Genomic DNA, 19188 nt, shown 5'->3' with positions numbered 1-19188 from the left:
AAAATTTTACATTGAAAACTATAATACTCTAAAGAAAGAGATCAAAGAGGATATCAGAATATGGAAAGATATCCCTTGTTCTTGGGTAGGAAGAACTAATATAGTGAAAATGGCCATACTCCCAAAATTGTTATACACATTTAATACAATCATGATCAAAATACCAATAGCATACCTCACAAAATTAGAGAAAACCATCCTAAAATTCATTTGGAACCAGAAGAGAACTATAATAGAGAAAGCAATTCTAGGCAACAAAGGGAAGGCAGGGGGATCACAATCCCTGACTTGAAATTATACTACAAAGCTACTCTGCTAAAAACAGTGTGGTACTGGAAAGAAAAAAAAAGACTCAAGGATCAGTGGAACAGGCTAGAAGATGCAGAAACAACTCCAAACACACTCGCCCACCTTATCTTTGACAAAGGGGTCAAATACCTTCTCTGGAAGAAAGATAGCCTCTTTAATAAATGGTGCTGGAAAAACTGGCTTTCTACATGTCTAGGATTAAACCCATATCTCTCCCCATGCATTAAACTAAAATCAAATTGGATCAAAGATCTAAATATTAACACAGCAACACTAAATCTGATGGAAGAGTGAATAGGTAGAACTCTTGAAGACACAGGTGTAGATAAAGACTTTACGAACAAAATCTGATCACACAGGAAATATTACAAAGAATCAGCAACTGGGATCTCATTTTAAAAAACTTAAACAAAGCAAAAGAAATCACCAACAGAGTGAAGAGAAAACTCTCAGAATGGGAAACAATTTTTGCCAGCTGTCCCTCAGACAAAGGACTAATATCTAGAAAATATAAAGAACTCAAAAAAATCAGACCCCTCAAATTCAAAGACTCAATCAAAAAATGGGCATCAGAAATGAATACACTTCTCAGATGAAGAAGTACAAATGGCAAATATATGAAACAATGTTCAACATCACTGGTCATCTGAGAAATGCAAATTAAAACAACACTGAGATTTCACCTCACTACAGAAAGAATGACTATTATCAAGAAATCATCCAATAATAAATGCGGGCAGGGCTGTGAGGGAAAAGGAATCCTTCTCCACTGATGCTGGGAGTGTTGACTGGTGCAACCACTGTGGAAATCAGTGTGGGGATTCCTCAAAAAACTAAAATTAGAGGTTCCATTTGATCCAGCTAGTCCCCTTCTTAGTATTTTCTTAACAGAATTAAAAGAATCATAACACAGCTATATATGTACACCTATGTTTACAGCAGCACAGTTTGTAATAGTTAAATCTTGGTAACAGCCCAAATGCCCATCAACTGATGAAATGGATAAAGAAGATATAGTTTGGGTTTTTTTAATACAATGGAGTATTAGTCTGCCATAAAGAAGAATAAACTTTAGATATTGCTAGGTAAATGAATGTACCTTGAGACCATACTCTTACGTGAAATAAACTGGACACACATGTTCAAATATCACATGGTTTCTCTGCTGTGAGAAACCGAAAGTGTAAATAAGAACCAAAATGTTAGATATTGTGAAATAGGAAGAAAATGTTCAAATGGGAAGGGGAACTAAGGAGGGAGGAGGAGAAAGGAAGGAAGAGAAAAGAAGGGAAAAAATGGAAACAAAGGCTTTTGTAAATAAGGGGAGAAAGTGGAGTTGAAGGGAGGAAAGGGAAAAGAGAAGAAAAGAAGAATCAAGATACATCATATACAGAGACAAATTCTCTATGATGAATGTGAGCATTACGTATATCTAAAATGTACCAATAAAATTAATTAAGTTTTTTAAAAAACATTGGGCCTTAATAAGTTCAGTCATTCCTCTGCATAGTCTGTCCTCTTTATCACCACCCAACTCCATGTTGGACAAAATTACTGAAAAAATTGTTACTACAAAAGCCTTTAGAAATTGCAAGATCTAAAGAAAAACTGTCCAATCAAACATAAGCAATGCACAGAAGTAGCTAATATGCAGCCAGCTTGACCATGGTATGGCCTGTCTGATATTTTTAGCAAAAGTCTGTTTTCTTTAATTAACCAGTATACATGAAGAGGAAGCCTAACCAGTATACATGAAGAGGAAGCCTAACTGTGAGAGGCTTCATTGGATTGGAAAATCTGAGTTTATTCGTAGGTGTGGAACAGAAAGAAGGAGCAGGGCTTCAAAAGTGTATTCAAGGCAAAAGAGTACACTGCCCATAGTCCAGTTCCATCTTCAGAATTTTTGCAAATGAAATGATGCTATCTTGAAGATACTTAACAGCTTCAGAGAGAACCAGGCTGGGTTAAAAGAATTTGCACACCCTCAAGACATCATGTCCAAGGAATACTGGAGACTGGCATACCAACTACAGGTCTGTTCTACTGTTTCCATTATATGAGGGAAGCTCTGAGAAGTGGGTACCTGTGCCTGGCACAGAACGGAAACTCTAAGGAAGGCTTCAGCAACCATTACTTGCAGGAGAATCCAGCCAGCCATCTGTTTCAGTATGGCCCAGAAGTTAAGAATTTTTATATTTTTTAATGGTTGAAAATTATAAAAGAATAAATACTGCATGACACATGAAAATGATATATTCAAATTTTAGTATCCATAAATAAAGTTTTCTTGGAATGCAGCCGCACATATTTGCATTGTCTCTGGCTGTTTTTGTGCTGCAACAGCGGAGTTGTAATTGCAACAAAGCCCATTATGGTCTAAAATATTTAATTTTTAGTCATTTACAGAAAGGTTTTGGGACCTTTGGCACAAAGTTAAAATTGACCTGTATACGACCCACAGACTTAAAATTATTTACAGTGGTCCAGAAAACCAAGATTTTCACTGAGCATTAACTAGGCTCTAAGTGCTCTGAATGACAGCAGGTGTTCAGCAACCCAGGGACTATTTTGTATTAACCACCAACAACCCACTACCATAGCCACAAAAGCAACAGTACAGCTCAACCTTGCGGTTTTCAAGAACCCAGAGACAGTCATCCTCCAAATTCATCTTAAGATTTTTTTCACACTTAGGACCAGCATCTACTGGAAAAAAAAAAAGAGATGCTATTGTTGCAGAAGATACTTCTTTCTTATCCACCCCGCCCCCCCCCAAAAAAACTGCATCCATCTTCAGAAAAATTTTGGTACCAAACTCTACAAAAGATGCTTATCTCATGATCTGATGGAGAAAATAATCAGAAGTGAGCTGTCCCTGCGGTAAAATTTTGCTCATCACCTGAAAAGCTACAAGAGGTGGAAATAGGGTAGATATTCAGATGTTTTTTGTTTTGTTTTGTTTGTAAACAGGGGCTGGTACAGAAACTTAGTGAAGATATTTCCTGCACAATCCCCTCAGATCAAAGACAGCTCTGAAATAAAGGGACATAAGAGGCTCAACAACTGTTTCCTGTGCAACTCCACTCCCATTGCTCCACCCCAATTATTAGGCTCCACTTCCTTTCTAAAGTCACAAGACAGCACTGTTGATTCATCCAAGTACAAACAGCTCTTTAGATTCACAATGCCTGAACTGTTGGCTTAAGGGCAACTGTTCAAGCCATTTGCTTCCAGTTGATGAATTATCCTAAATTCAAGTGAATCACAAATGAAGAAAATCACAAATGAAGAAAATCACAAAGCTTCTCTGCAGAAGTATGATCACAATTTCAAAAGGTTCTGCGGCTGTACAAAAGTATCTAAATATGGCAGTCATTTGGGAATAATTTTAGTCCATATCAACTCTAAAATGGAATTCCTAAAGAAAAGGGAATCTCAACACCTCATCAAATGCAACATAAGGCTCTATAACTTCAGTACCATGTGGAGAAAGCTTCAGTTCAAATAAATTAGTACTAATCTGCATTGTGGAATATAGACGATAATATATGTTAAGGCTATCATATAGGAGAGTCACCCTTCTGGTCAACTGGAGACTGCTTAAATGAAAGCCAAATATAAATATTTACTCTATCATATCTGCTATTAAATGTACTACATGATATTCAAAACTGATGAGCATAGGTTGGGCACAACTGACAAGAAAGCCACTTATTCTGGTAACTTTCTCTGTTTCTTTCTGTTTCACCCTGTGGATATTTTTATTGCACACATTGCTTATTTTATATTATCCTGAACGATAAAACATAAAGCTCTGCTACAGTTGTTGGAGAAGGATGGCATCATTTCAGGATGGTCCCAAAGGGTGGTGCAGGCTTCCATTCTGAACCAGTTTCTCCTCAAATGTCTCAAGACGTAACATTTCATTTTCATAAATTTTTTGCTTGCTCTCTCTCCCTCTCTCTCTTGAAAAACTCTATTTCAGTTGCCAGTGAGGATTTAAACGTTTCTGGAAGAAAGAGTTATCAAAACTGACACAGCTGTGAATGACTGACATCAAGCAAGAGGGAAAAAACTCGCATCAATATTTCAGCACATTACTCAGCGAGCAACTTCCACTCGATCCGTCTGCATTAAACGGACGTGCCAAAGATCAGGCACACTGGCAGATGCTCGCAAGCACTGCTGGGCATGCACACTGGTGCTATCCACACTGATGAAAGATGAAACATAATTCCCTTAAGGGATTCTATTTTCTTAAGCAAAAACTATTAATATAGTTTTTAAAAACTACTGATTTTTTGCACTTTGGTCCTGTATCTACACTCCCCAAATTAGTACAGGAGATTGAACCCAGGACCTTCACATTGAGCTACATTCCCAGCCCTTTTTTTTTTTTAGACAGAATCTCACTAAGTCACTAAGTTGGTCAGGCTAGGCTCAAACCTGTGATCCTCCTTCTTCTGCCTTGGCCTCCCAGACTGCTGAGATTTTATGCTAAGTCACTGTACAGCAGGCACAATTCAGTTGTGGGACAAATGGCAAGTGAGGTCAGCAGCTCCTTTAAGAACGAAGCCATTTTAACACACAGTTATTTGATAAACACTTTTTTGGTAGAGGTTGTATTTACGGTAAAGGCTAAGAAGGATATACTAATAAACTAAAATTTTTTTTAAAAAGACACAAGAAGCCAAGTGTGGTGGCACATGCCTGTAATCCCAGCACTTGGGAGGCTGAGGCAGGAGGATGGCTAAGAGTTTGGTTTGCTAAGAGTACTGCATAGTGAGTTCAAGGTCAGCCCAAACTAATAATGAGACTCTGTCTCAAAAAAAGGACACAAGGACAAGCGACAGGCTCTGTGCTCTTCAGCAAGCACTAATGACATAATTGGGGTGGAACAGATGGCCACTATAAGAAAACAGTTAAGGAACCACATAAAACACCATGCGACTTAATATGAAATCATTGGTAATTACTATTTGTCCCTGAGGGCAGAAGTTGTGCTCACAGATCCAACATCAGGTCACACTCCAGAGAGGGCTGGGATCTGAGGAATGGGTAGGGGCCGTGCGGACAAGCAGAGGAAGTAGGTGTTCCGGGACAGGGACAACGCACGAGTCCAACGGGAAGGAAGAAGGTACACACAGTGAAAACACAGCCCTCTGGAATCAAGAGGTCATTTGAAGGACTGACGTCAAACAGGCAAAGGCCAGACTAGTTCTCAGCCTGGGAGACTAAGACTTTGGAGTTGGAGAAAAATCAGTTTCAAGGCACCAGAATGTGGGAATAGTAGAACTTGAGGATAATGTTTGGGTTCTTGGGGAAAGGGTGTAGCAAGCAAAATGCCTCTGAGAATGAGAGGCAAGGAGACCTACAAGAACAAACAGGACCTGCCTGTAGTGGTGGATTTACAAAGAATTCTTGGAACTCAGTGGGCAACTGGTTTGAGTTTTCCGTCTTATACAAAACAGAGGCATCAAATACAAGAGTACAAGGAGACTGGAAGTAAATCAGAGGTGCCAGCTGGAAACAGCAGAGAAATGCCTCAGGGGAATGCCTGCACTAGGCACAGGGCTTCGGTAGAGGTTGGTGAGAGGAAATGACTTCTATACAGAAAACGGAAGACAGAGTAAGAAAACTAAGAGTTTGAAAACTAAATCTGGAGAAGTAGCCCAATAAAGACCACAGAGAAATGCTGAATAAATAATGCAGACAAAAGTCCTTGGGAAAGCAGAAGAATCTACTGCCAACCCCAAAGCCAAGGAAGAGAGAGTCAAAACAAGAGTTCACTGACACTATCTCATGCAACAGAGTGGTCAAAGGCCACTGGCATTGATTCAGGGCTACTTCCAGCAACTCCTGTGTGCCTCCAACCCATGGTTGACTTTTTTTTTCCTTTAATCATTAGACACTGACTGTCCACATTAGTTGTTTAATAAACGTAACCACTTTTTAAAAATATCTATCATCAACCCACACATGCTCAGATATTAGGTCTTGCCTCTTTGCCCCTGTTATAAGCTTCCCGGGCAAAAGAGCATAATGTATACTTCATACACTGGTTCACTCCCCAGCACTGTGCATCCACATTGCCATGGCTCTAGCAATCATTTAGAAATATTTACAATTGACTGTGACTATGACTGTTCTGTTTATTTGGGTTTGTAGGTAAAGGCCAGTTGAATTCAGGGAAAAAACGTAGAAATGAGTCTAGTGTTGATCCTTGCTATTCAAAATGCAGTCCATGAACCACCATTTTTAACTGTAACCTTGTTAAAAATGCAGAATCTCAGGTGGGTGTGGTGGCACACAACTGTACACCAAGCACTTTGGAAGGCTAAGGATTCCAAGTTCAAGCCCAGCCTGGGTGATTTCATAAGAACTTGTCTCAAAATGGAAAAAAGGAGATGCTGAGGATGTATATCAGTGAGAAAACTCTGGGTTCAATCCCTAGTCCTACCAAAACAAAAAACAGTGATGATTAAAATGGATGATAGATATGAGGGAGTAGGAAGAAAATGTTCAAATGGAAAGGGGAACGATGGAGGAGAGAGGAGAAGGGAAAGGAGGGAAAAGGAAAAAATGGAAACAGAGCTTCTGTAAAGAAGGAGGGGAGGGCATTGGGGAAAAAAGAAGAATCAAGACATATTATGTACAGGTACTAATTCCCTATGAGGAATGTGATCATTATGTATATCAAAAGTGTACCAAAAGAATTAATTTTTCAAAAAGAAGAAAGAGGAGGAGGATGATGAAGAGGAAGAGTGGAGAGAGGAGGAGGAGAATTTCAGCTGCCATCCCAGACCAACTGAATCAGTACCTGCACTGTACCAAGATCCCCAGATGACTAATGCCTGTACACATTGATACTTGAAAATAATGACCTTCAACTCAGTATAGTTCAGAAGGGGCCAGCACTGAGTAACCAAATTGGAGGGGGGAAAGGGAGCATGTGAATTCAAGCATGTGGGGCCTGTTCAGACTCCTGGCTCAATGATGGGGCCCAGGCCCTTTGTATATGTGGCATGGTGCCTTAAGGAAACAATTCCAGCTTTTGAACAGGGACCCGGGCCCATAAATCCTTCCATAAACTGCTACTGAATTTAATTACAGGAAGGGTTTCACAGATTGTATCTTCTTGGTGGTTTTTCTAGATTTTATAAAAATTCTGACCTCGTGAAGATGCTATTCGTGAGTTTTATTTTTACACAGCCCCAGGAATTTACGATCTCATTCTGTCCCATTCATTCTCCTATAATATTAAGTTTCCCTCTAGGTCTTAGATTGCAATTGCTAAAATACTTTTTTTGGCCTAATTGAAGCCAAACTTGAAAATGCAAGTCTAACCCCAAATGGAAAGGGCCTGCAACGAAGAGAGCTCACTGACAGCACTGCTGTGCAAACAACCAGGTGTCGGGAAAGCTCACCGCCTAGAGAAAGAGCTATTAGACAAAGGAATAGTCATATCCTAGGTCAGGCACTGACCTAGGCACACTCTCCGCTTTGTAGGGGATGTGCTCTAGGCTTCAATATTTCTTCTTCTGATTTTTCTAAGTGTATTGAGTAACTTTATCTTAACATATCACTTTGAGGTCTTTTATTATTTGTAACAGCTTTTCTGACATATAATTTACACATTCTGAAGTTCCTATTTCAGAAATAGAAGAGACTTTCATTCTATCCCCTACCTTCAAGAAATGCTTCATTTAACTTCCCCAGGAATAGAACACAATAGCCATTTCTCAAATCTCCAGAAATGTAGGACATTGTTTTGACCCTCTAATAACATACCCTAATATCTCAGTTCTTCTCAATGGAAAAACACGCCTTGATGAATTCCCTTCTATTAAAATTCAAACTACCATCACAGGTAAAAGTAAAGGCTTTTAATGCTACATTTCAAATATGGATGGTGAAAATACCACGGAAAGTCCTCATAATCTACTTAATTTGGCAGATCATCATTAGGAAGTGAGCTCCATTTACTGGATCCGAAGTGGAATTTGCAGATCCTTATACCCGACTGTCCCCTATTTTTCCCCAATTATGTTCCTACCAGATGGCATGCTTTATAAAGGGTTGCTAGAGCCTGTACAGATCTGTTAATTTTTCACCTCAGGGACAGCATGAACACAGAGGCAGGTTTTTCTTTCAGAAAGGAAAGAAAAGCGACTTACATGCTCTCACAGAATCTCGTCAGGGTGCTGGGCTTCTCCTGGTTGCGTCTTTGCCGAAACCAGCGCTGAATGCTTCGAACATCCCAGTCCAGCTGCTTGGAGAGGCCTTCCAATCTCTTCTCATCTGGATGCTATGAAACACAGTGCAGGAAAATCATTTCCAATCCAGTCTCACTTTCACCATAAACAGATCTGCCCTTGTGTATATCTGAGTTTGGTTTTTTTCTTCTATGTTTATTATTTGCTATTGAGATTTCTCTACTTACCATGAGGGCCTAGGCCTAACATTAACAGAACATAAATAATCACTCATTAGGAAATGTGATGAAAAGGCATGAATCTCTCTGTAAAGCTGATCTCCTGATCAGCTATGTGCTTCCTAAGTGGCAACCCAGTTTGATGGAACAGCCAAGTGGCTGAGTCAGCCCCATCAGCCCTCAAGGAAAGGGGGTCTAGTCAAGGAGAATTTGCAAAGAGGCATCATTTAGGTACTTCACTTTCTCGAGAAAAAAAAAGTCAGACTCGCCCATTACATATCTGGATAATGCAGGACAGACAAAAAGCACAGAAAAATTCCAAACTACCTCACTTCAGCCTAAGGAACCCTTATACTAAACACGTTTTCTCTGCCTCCATTTTCCCATCCTACACATATTTTTCATGTATTCTTTTTCTTAGTTACTGCTTTCAACTGGATCATACATTAAGTCTTTTACTAAGACTATGCATTACTTGAAAAAGCAAATTTGGTAAAGTGGATAGAGATGGTACTGAAACAAGTAGCAAAAGGTCCATTTCCTTACTCCACTGACTTCCCTGAGCCTCAGTTTCCACATCTATAAAAATAAATGTTGTTAGTCAACCTAAATGGGATTTTGGTAAGAACTAAATGTGCAAATGTACATAAAATTGAGCAAATGTCAGTTCTCTTCTCTTTCTCCTTTCTCTCAATTATGTTCAAAGGTATCCCAGCAATGATCAGGTAAGGGAGATCTGCTATAGAATAAAACTAAGCTGCGTGACTTCCATTCCTTTATTTATTCTGTGTTTTAATATTAATGATCAGGGAAATAGCTGAGAGGGGAGTAGAGAGAAGGCAGGTGGATCAGCCCCCAGGTCATAAGGGTGGAATGCACATGTGACACCATTCTAAAAAGCATCTCAAGCAACTCAACGGGTGTGTGCCACCCAAAATTCGTATGTTGAAACTACTTCCCAGTGTGATGGATTTTGGAGGTCATGAAGATGGAGCACTCCTGATGGTATTAGTGGCCTTGTAAGAAGACACACCAGAGAGCTGACCTCCCCTCTCTCTGCCATGTGAAGAAGAGGACTTTTACTAAGAACTAGACCATGCTGGCACCTGGCTCTCAGATTTCCAGACTCTAGAAGTGTGAGAAATAAAAGTTCTCTATTTAAGCCACCCAGATTATTGTATTCTGTCACAGCAGTCTGAACTGACGAGGACACTCAGACACCCAGTAAACACAGCAAAGGGCCTTAGGATACAAATTGTACTGACCTTGTGCCTGTAAATGTTATTTGAGTTCTTTTTACCAGTGATGATGCAGTCTACACTTTCATATCTCTCCTCATCAAAACTGAGAACAAGAACCCTCGCTGCCTACAACATATGTTGGCTATACCATTTTTCTGGAGAAATTCATTTTTAATATTAATCTATTTTCTAAGTTCATTAATAAAGGAAACAAAGGGATCACAAATTAAAAAATGATCAGGGGCCAGGGATTTAGCTCAGTGGTTCCACCGCCTGCTTTGCAAGCGCAAGGTCCCGAGTTTGATTCCTGGTACCAAAAAAAAAAAAAAGGTCTAAAGTTTCACCTTCCAACTTTGTTTCCTGTTCTCTCAGCCCCTCTTTCCCCTTTCTTAACAGGTAACCATAGTTATAAATCAGTTTCCTTCCAGAGTTACCTCATGTAACTATAAGCAAAACTGATTACATAAGTCTGAGCAAAATACATTTTTATATCCCCACCCTGATCACACAAATGGTTGCATATTATGAACTTTGCTCTGGACTTTGGATTTTTTTGCTTTACAATATATCCTTGGAATATTTCCATATCACTATTCAGAAAATGCCCTCATTCTTTTGTAGAACTGGAGGAATATAGTATGGTTTACTTACACATTCTACTATTAGTAGACATTAACATAGCATCCAAACCTCTGCAATAAATAAGGGTGCAATAAATAAGCTTGCCATTGGTCATTTTGAACAGATTGATCTGTGGAATAAATTCCTGGAATAAAAAAATTGTAGATCAAAGAGGTCTATGATTCCGTAACTTATTTTTTTTCCTGTAACTTATTTTGATATAAAAATTACTCTCACTGGTACTCTTATGAATTTATACTCACAAGCAAGAGCACCCATTTTCCAAAGCCATCTCAATGGAGCATATGACATTTTTTGCATTTTCCAGTCTGATATACAAAAATTGTACCCCAGCATAGTTTTCATTGTTTCTTTTTATGAAAAAAGCATCTTTTCAGATGTTTTTAAAAATGCTTTGTACTTCCTTTTTTGTAAAGAGTATGCTCATGTCCACTGCCTATATTTTTCTTGATTTGATGATATTTCCTTTATTGATTTGTAGGATTTTATATTTTAGGGCTATAAACCTTAATGCTATGAGTTGCACACTTTCTACCAGTATGCCATTTGCGCTTTAGAATTTGCTTAGGGTGTTTTTGCTTGTTTTACTTGCAGAAGTTTGCTTAAAATATACATTTGAATTTACCAGTCTCCTCTAAAATAGCCTCTCAATTCTGAGTCATAATTAGAAAAGCCATCTTTAGTCTAAATGTTCAAAAAATTATCCCAGGTTTTCTTCTAATACATGTAGGAGTTTGATTTATTCAAATCTTTAGTGCATTTGAAACATGTGAGAGATTCAGTGTGAGGTATGAATCTAACTTTTCCTGATGGCTACCCAATATCCCAATACTATTATTCATCTAATCCTCACTGAAATAATAGTCTACTCTTTAATTGATTTATTATTCATGTACCATTAATATCCAGTTAGTTTTCTCAGAAATCTTTATTTTTCTACATGAAATAGCCTATTTTCAAAATAAACAAATTGGTCATACAAGCAAGTATGCTGGTAATTTTAGTATCACACCAACTTCCTAAGTTAATATAAGGTGAATTAACATTCTTCTTCAATTTGTCTTTATGTCCTTTAAAAATGTTTGAAAACTTGCCTCATATAGATATTGCACATATCTCATGTTTATTCCTAGGGATTTTGTTTGTTTCTATTGTAAATAATACATTTTCTTATCATTTTTAATCGCCTATAGTTTGCATAGATATGAAAGCCAATGGGTTTTTTAAAAATTTTTAGTTTATCAGTACATGTTTGCAGTACACAATGTTTACATTTCTTGTGGGAAGTTGGTGTATGTACATAACACATCTTAATTCCTTTTTCACCTACTTTCCCTTCCCTGCCTGTCCTTCCACCCATTTCTTTTCCTTTTTTTTTTTTTTTTTGGTACCGGGAATCAAACTCTGGACCTTGGGCTTGTGAGGCAGGTGGCGGAACCACTGAGCTACATCCCCGGCTCCCACCCATTTCTTTTGATTCTCTTCCCTTTGTGAGGAGTGCATCTTGGCAGTACACAGCACTGATACTCCTTATGTGGAGTTCGTACATGTACACAACACACTCCAATTCCTTTTTTGCATCCTCTTTCCTTCCCTTATTCCTCTCCCCCATCTTTGATCTTCTTCCCCTTTGAGAATAATCTATCTCCCTCCTTCTTGTTATCTTTTATTTTTCTCTTTATTTTTACTCTGGGCTTCTCATATAAAAGGAACCATGTGATACTTAAGCTTGTGTATCTGGTCTCACTTAACATTACGCTCTCAAGGTGCATCCACTTTTCAACAAATGACTCAAGACTATTCTTCTTTATGGAAGAGTGGTACTCCACTGAGTGTAAATGCCACATTTTCTTTAATTCCGAATTAAAATTTCATATTATTTATAGTTTTCACTCGATACCCTTACATTTCTAGATATACAAACACAAAATAGTGTATTACTAGAATGTAAGATCACAAAGTAAAACCTTAGTTTTTTTTTTTTTTTTACCAATACCTAGATTATAGCAGGACCCCATAAATATTTCTGGAATGAATAAATTGTCAAGTAGTAATAGTTTTGCCTCCTCCTTTCAAATTTTTATAGTTTTTTTCCTCTTGTCTGCTTGTTAGTTCAATTTAAATTCAGTACAGTGTAGAACAGATTATAAGAGGTGTTTCTGCCTGTTCTGGCCTTCAGTGGAAATACCTTTCATTTTCTCATTAAACAAGAGGTCAGATTGGAGACTGAGATACAAATACGTACATTTACCATGTAAAGCACCTAGCCCTCGTTGGATCATTTTATTTTAATTAAAAAGATGTTAGAGTTCACATTCATGGAGTATCATGTATTTTTTCCTCTTTAGAGGAATATTAATATGATGAATTCTATGAATTTTAAAAAATATTGAATACAGAAAAGAGCCTGCATTTCTAGAATAAATTTTATTTAGTTATGATAATTCCTTTATTGTGTTATCATTGTCTTTCTTCATGAAAAACTGGATTCTGTTTGCCCATATATAATTTAAGATACTACTAAGTATGACTAGTCTCCAGTATTTGGGGGGATGAAATCTTTGTCGGAGTTTGATATGGATGTTTAACTGGCACAATAAAGAAGAAATGGGACCAGGGATTTGGCATAGTGGCACCATGCCTGCCTTGCAGGCACAAGGTCCTGAGTTTGATCCCCAGTACAAAAAAAAAAAAAAAGAAAAAATGAATGGCTTTTAAATTTTTCTCTGCTTTCATATAGGTTAAAAGAACTACCTATTTTTAAGAGTATGTTAGAATTCTTTTGTGAATTGATATGTGAATTGTGAACATGTATGTTAATTGTTTGTATAATAACCATTCTATGTATATCAAAACATCATACTGCATACCTTAAATATGCACAATTTAAAAAGAAGAAAGAGCAAATATAATTTCTAACACTACTGGGAATGAACCCAGCCATTCATGTATCTTAGAAATGCTAATCATCTGAATGATGAAAAGAGCATATGCCTATATGCTCAATAAATTTTGTTTTGTTTTGGTTTTGCTTTTGCTTTTTGTAGAACTGGGGACTGAACCCAGGACCTTCACACTGAGCTTACATTCCCAGCTCTATTTCTATGTTTTTATTTTGAGAGAGGATCTCATTAAATTGCTAAATTGCCCAGGCAAGGCTTGAACTTGTAATCCTCCTGCCTCAGCTTCTGCTGAGTGCTGAGATTACAGGTGAGTACCAGACACTGACCTCAATAAATGTTTTGAGTGAAATGACAAAAAAGAAAAAAAGAAAAAAGAATAATTCTTTTGTGAGAGTATCACAGCCTGGCAATGTTTTCCAGTTCAGCTCTTTTAATTTGATCTGTAAACACACACAGAAAATATCAAATTTTCCTAGAGTAATTTCATTTTTGTAATAAAAACAGAACTATTAACTTCCCATTCTTCCCATGGTGAATGTGAGCATTACATACTGCAAACATGAATAAAAATTTTTAAATGTTTATAAATTTTAAATAAATAAACAAACTTTATTTCTGACTTAACAGATCAGTTGGTGTGCAAAGCTAACCACTGACTTGGAGCACACAGAGCAGGAAGGAGGTAACTCTGCCTGGCATCCTCCCCTTCCTCAGAGCTAGGTGCAAACAGAAGAACATTCCCATTTTATCTTTCACACTCACTTGTCAAGCTGATAGAAATACACTCTTAAGTTTTCTATTCTATAGTTACCAAATATTTATTGTTAATGGTGGTTTTTTTGTTTTGGTTTTTTTGTTTTGTTTTGTTTTGCTTTTTCTTGACTGAGTTAGCTGATTTTCTGTTTAAAAAAGTTAAACCAATGAAGCACTTTTAAATCAAAGTTTTTAAATTCTATAGATTTGCTAACACATTAGTTTGGGCTTTTATCTTTATTAATTTCTTCCTTCTGCTTATTTCTATTTATTTTGTTGTATTTTTTCCTAGTATTTAACTGGTTCTTTTTTTCATATATGTATGAGTTTGGAATGGACCACTGCTTTGTCATGGCACATATAAGTAGTGCTTTTATTATTATTTATGCAATCTTCTGAATTCTTTAACTCAAGAAGTAGTTTGCATTTAGAAGTTTCCATGAGCAAAAGACTGAGTTATTTTTCCTTTTCTTTCTTTCTCTTTTCTGTTTTCTAATTTTTTTGTATTAGTAAATTATGCCTAATATTTAAAATTATAGATTTATATGATGAAGTTGATTTTTATAAATATTTGGAAGGCACTTGAAAAAAGACTACAGTCTCTATACTCAAGAGTAAAGGGTTCTAAATTCACCCCTTAAATCTTCCTCATTAATTATGCTTCTTAGAATTTCTATATTCTATTCTTTTTATTTTGTTCACTGAATCTGTCATGACCTAGAGGTAAACTGAAATTTCTTGTGTTTCTTTTTTAATACCTTTTTATGAATATATAGGATACATTCATATTTAATGTATATATATTCATAGTCATTTTATTTTCATTGTAAGTTATATCTTCTGGGGCCGGGGATTTGGCTCAGTGGTTCCAGCACCTGCCTTGCAAGCGCAAGGTCCCGAGTTCAATTCCTGGTACCAAAAATAAATAAATAAATATATAAAATAAATTATATCTTCTGGCAATAAACCCAATTCTTTATCTTATTTAATGCTTTTACAAACCTTTCTTTGTTAATTACATTTGCCTGGATACCTTCACTTTGTTCTTATTTTCATCTTTTTAAATTTGTCTTAAGGTATCTCTTATTTAATTTGCATGTGGCCACATTAGTTCGCTAGAGCTACCATAACAAAGTAAGAGTATCACAAACTGAGTGGCTAGAAGTTCCAGATCAAGGTGTCTGTTGGGTTTGTACCTTCTGAGGACTGTGAGGGAAGGATGTGTTCCAGGTCTCTCTCCTTGGTATATAGATAGGCAACTGTATTGGTCAGCTTTCCCACTGTTAGACAAAATACCTGACACCAGCAATTTAAAGGAGGAAAGGCTTATTTGGGTCATGGTTTGAGTGGATTCAGTCCATGGTCAGCTGGCTCCAAGGCAGAAACATCATGGTGGAATGGTGTGGCATAACAAAGCCACTTAGTCCTTGGCTACTCAGAAGCAGAGTAGGGAAACAGTGCCAGAGAGGAAGAGTCCAGGGAATAGATACCGTATATGTTATGGTCTGGATCTAGAATAACCCCTCATGTGCTCATAGGCAGGGCTTTGGAAGGTGACTGAATCATGGGGGCTATGGCTGACTTGCTGTTAGGAGGCATGGTCTTGTTGGAAGAGTCAGGTCACTGGGCAGGGGGGGAGGGAGGTGACCCTGAGGATATATCTCCCTTCTTATCTTTTCATTTCTCTCTCTCTGCTTCCTAGTCACCATGATGTAAGTAGCTTTTCCTCTCCTAACCTCTCTCCCATGCCATTCTGCCCTGGAGAAGCTGACCACAGACTGTAACCTTAACCCAACATAAGCTCCTCTTCCTTTTAAGTTGTAGATGTCAGATATTGTGTCCCAAAAATGAGAAAGTAACTAAGACAGTATCCAAATCATACTCCATGATCTCCCAGACCCAACCTGAAATGTGCTTTACTGATCCCCTGAGCAACTCCCAAACCAACCAAGTTAGGACCGGCGATTTAGCTCAGTGGTTTCACCGCCTCCTGTGCAAGCTCAAGGACCCCAGTTTGATCCCCAGTACCAAAAAAAAAAGTTAACAACCACCACACTGCTTACTCCCTATAGCTCTCCACATCATCTACCCTGTGACTGTGTCTGTGTTCAAATGTTCCCTTTATATAAGGACATCAGACATATTGGATTAAGACCCACTCTACTTACCCTATTTTTGCCTCAATTACTTTTGTATGTACACTTTCTCCAAAGAAGAGCACATTCTGAGGTACAGGAAGATAGAATTCTGATAGATAAATCTGGAGATCAGAGCACATTTCAACCCATAAGAATAACAACCCTGAATTACTTTTTACTGGATGAATTAAACCCATATGTATGTACAGACAGGATCAAGCAGGATTTTTTTACATTTTGCTACTTTAATTATGTTCTACTTCCTGCTTTGATGATTTTTAAAAATATTTTAGGGTTTATTTTATTTTCTCTCCTTTTTGTATAATTTCTGTTTTGGTGTTTACTCATATTATTATAATTTTCTTATATTTTCCATCTTTAAGAATGCCACAGGAGCAGTATTTACAAATAGCACCATTTTGTCTTCCCTTCCTTGCCTTTCACCACCAATACTAGTCAATAATATTTTCTTTCTTAGTGTTTAACCTTATACTATCAAATATGCTTGTACCTCTATTTGATTTGCTAGCTTCACTGATAAGCTGACTCCCACCCCTCAGAGATTATGCAATCAGTGAATTACCCTACTACCTACCTTCTTTTCCTTCTCCCTTAGTGAGCTGTATCATTTCTACATTGTGGGACTATATGATGTTAACATTTTGTTCTGTTACCAACCCTCAACTTCTTTCTTTCTTTTTCAGTTTTACAGTTTAAGTATATTCAAAACTCATAAGCCTTCCCAGTGAGTCTCCTCCAAAAAAAAGAGAATGAGGGAGGAAAAAACACTAAAGGGAATCTGCCCACAACTTTTAAATATAGTCTAATATATATGATTTCCCTGTATCATGAAACTTGGCTTTAGAGCTGATATATATAATTGTTTGGGTTTTTTTTTTTTTTGAAACAGGGTCTCACTATGCAGTTCAGGCTGGCCTTGAACTCACTATGTAACCCAAGATGGCCTCAAACTCACAGCGATCCTCCTGCCTCAGCCTCCTGAGTGCTGGATTACAGCACTCAGTGTGTCACCACGCCCGGTGAGAGCCAATATATATTCTTACCCCCACAGCTTTAGAAATAATTTGAGTAGAAAAGTGAGGTCGTTGATATCACAGATATACGCAAATAATATGGGAAGAGAATCCTCAAATGCCAGAAAATATATATGCCTTGATAATTCTGGATATAACCAGTTAAAAGACATACACTAAAAAATATTCCTAAAGACAAAGAGCCATTCTGTTCATTTGAATGGGTCTGACAACCCACAGCTGTGGATCTTTTAGTGTCATCCCAAGACTATAGAATCATAACCTCTAGAAATATCATGTAGCAAGCTGCAGCTATCTGCAGCCTAGAGAGGCCGAGAAACTTGCTGAGGCCCACAACACTGAGGAGGAGAAGAACAGATAACCGAAAATATAAACCAACTGAATCAAACATCAAAGCCTCTAATTCTTTTTCTTTGGTACCAGGGATCAAACTCAGGACCTTGTGCTTGTGAGGCAGGCAACAGAACCGCTGAGCTAAATCCCTGGCCCTTTAATTCTTTTCTATTAGAGGAAGGTTTTCTAAAATGTCTGTAAGACTTCAGATTTAGGGGCAGGAAGGCAAGAGAGACCACAGACAAACAGGTGATATCTCAAAAGAATATAGGGCTAGGAGTGGAGTTCCGTGGCAGAATGCATGCTTAGAGTGCATATGGCCCTGGGTCCAATCCCCAGCATAAAGAAAGAGAGGCAGGGAGAGGCACAGAGAGTAGAGGGGGGAGAGAGAACCTCTGCTGAGAATATAAAGGCTTCAAATTTATTACTTAATGTCACAGTGAGAGCTGAGGAGTCAAAGCAAGTGACTGGAGCAGTCACACGGGGCAGGGCCTCACATTCAGAAGGGCCCAACTTCAGGTTTAAAGCACCTTGACTGCCATCTTGAAATTCTTCATGGTTTATCATGGAATTCCTGCTTTGCAATGGACCGTGTGCCAGGGCTCAAAGTCCTGGCTCACACACAGTCCCACCACGTCCCCCAGATGGGTTCTCAGCACCCCTTCCCCACCCCTGACTCCCAGTCCCCACTGCCTCCCACGCTCTCCCCTGCACCTGCTGCCTTCAGCCCCAACAGGGCCTGAGTGCAAACAAAGGCATGGATGGGGTCCGGGTTGTGCTCCCCGAGGTTTCTCAGGGAGGGGCATAGAGGGTGCCACATTGCAGTGTTTGGTGGGTGATTCAGTAGCTTGAGTCCCTTGCCCACCCCTGATCTGGTTACAGTCGGCACAATGCCCTTGGCAGTCACTCACCCACTATGGGTCAGGGCAGTGGGCCTGTGGACAGGGGAGCGGCTGCCTCGACTTCTCCGCCCTCCTCCCCAGGCCCAGTGTATCAGCTGGCAGCTAGAGAAAAGAATGGCCCAAGTCATAGGGCTGGGCCCCAGCACCTGTGAGGGGTTGCCCTTGCCCTGTGGGTAACAGCATGACAATTATTCAGCAAACAACAACACCACAACAGACTGGAAAGGAGTGTGGAAAGAAGGGAAACACTTTTGGGTTGTTTGAACAAGAGCTCACACATTGTAATTCTGCACGAGGCCTCACAAACTATGTAGCCTTTCCTGTACGTATTAGACTTTTTGAAGGTAGAGCCCTACACAGTTGGAGGAAGACCACCACGCCTTTCCTCAAAGGGTAACCTGGACCTGTGGCCAAGGCCTGGACACTGGATTATAACCCAAACACCCACAGGCTTACCTCAGCTCCCCAAATTCTGCTC

The 19188-nt window shown here is 38.6% G+C and overlaps 1 protein-coding gene across 5 annotated transcripts in view; it reads right to left on the bottom strand.

Annotated features, from left to right (window-relative positions):
* Positions 1-19188, bottom strand: part of Cers6 (ceramide synthase 6) — a 299942-nt gene that overhangs the window by 186933 nt on the left and 93821 nt on the right. For all 5 annotated transcript variants that reach the window (XM_004857610.4, XM_004857611.4, XM_087199926.1 and 2 more), the window contains exon 3: positions 8487-8617. In XM_004857610.4, coding sequence (XP_004857667.1) covers positions 8487-8617 — 131 coding nt within the window. The remainder of the gene's footprint in view (positions 1-8486; positions 8618-19188) is intronic.

This window comes from Heterocephalus glaber, unplaced genomic scaffold (genome assembly GCF_053883595.1).
Source record: "Heterocephalus glaber isolate CG9 unplaced genomic scaffold, H.glaber_assembly_v1.0 deba00000347, whole genome shotgun sequence".
NCBI classification, from domain to species: Eukaryota; Metazoa; Chordata; class Mammalia; order Rodentia; family Bathyergidae; genus Heterocephalus; species Heterocephalus glaber.
Note: the sequence above shows the minus strand (reverse complement) of the source record. Positions and strands in the feature narration are given on the sequence as shown.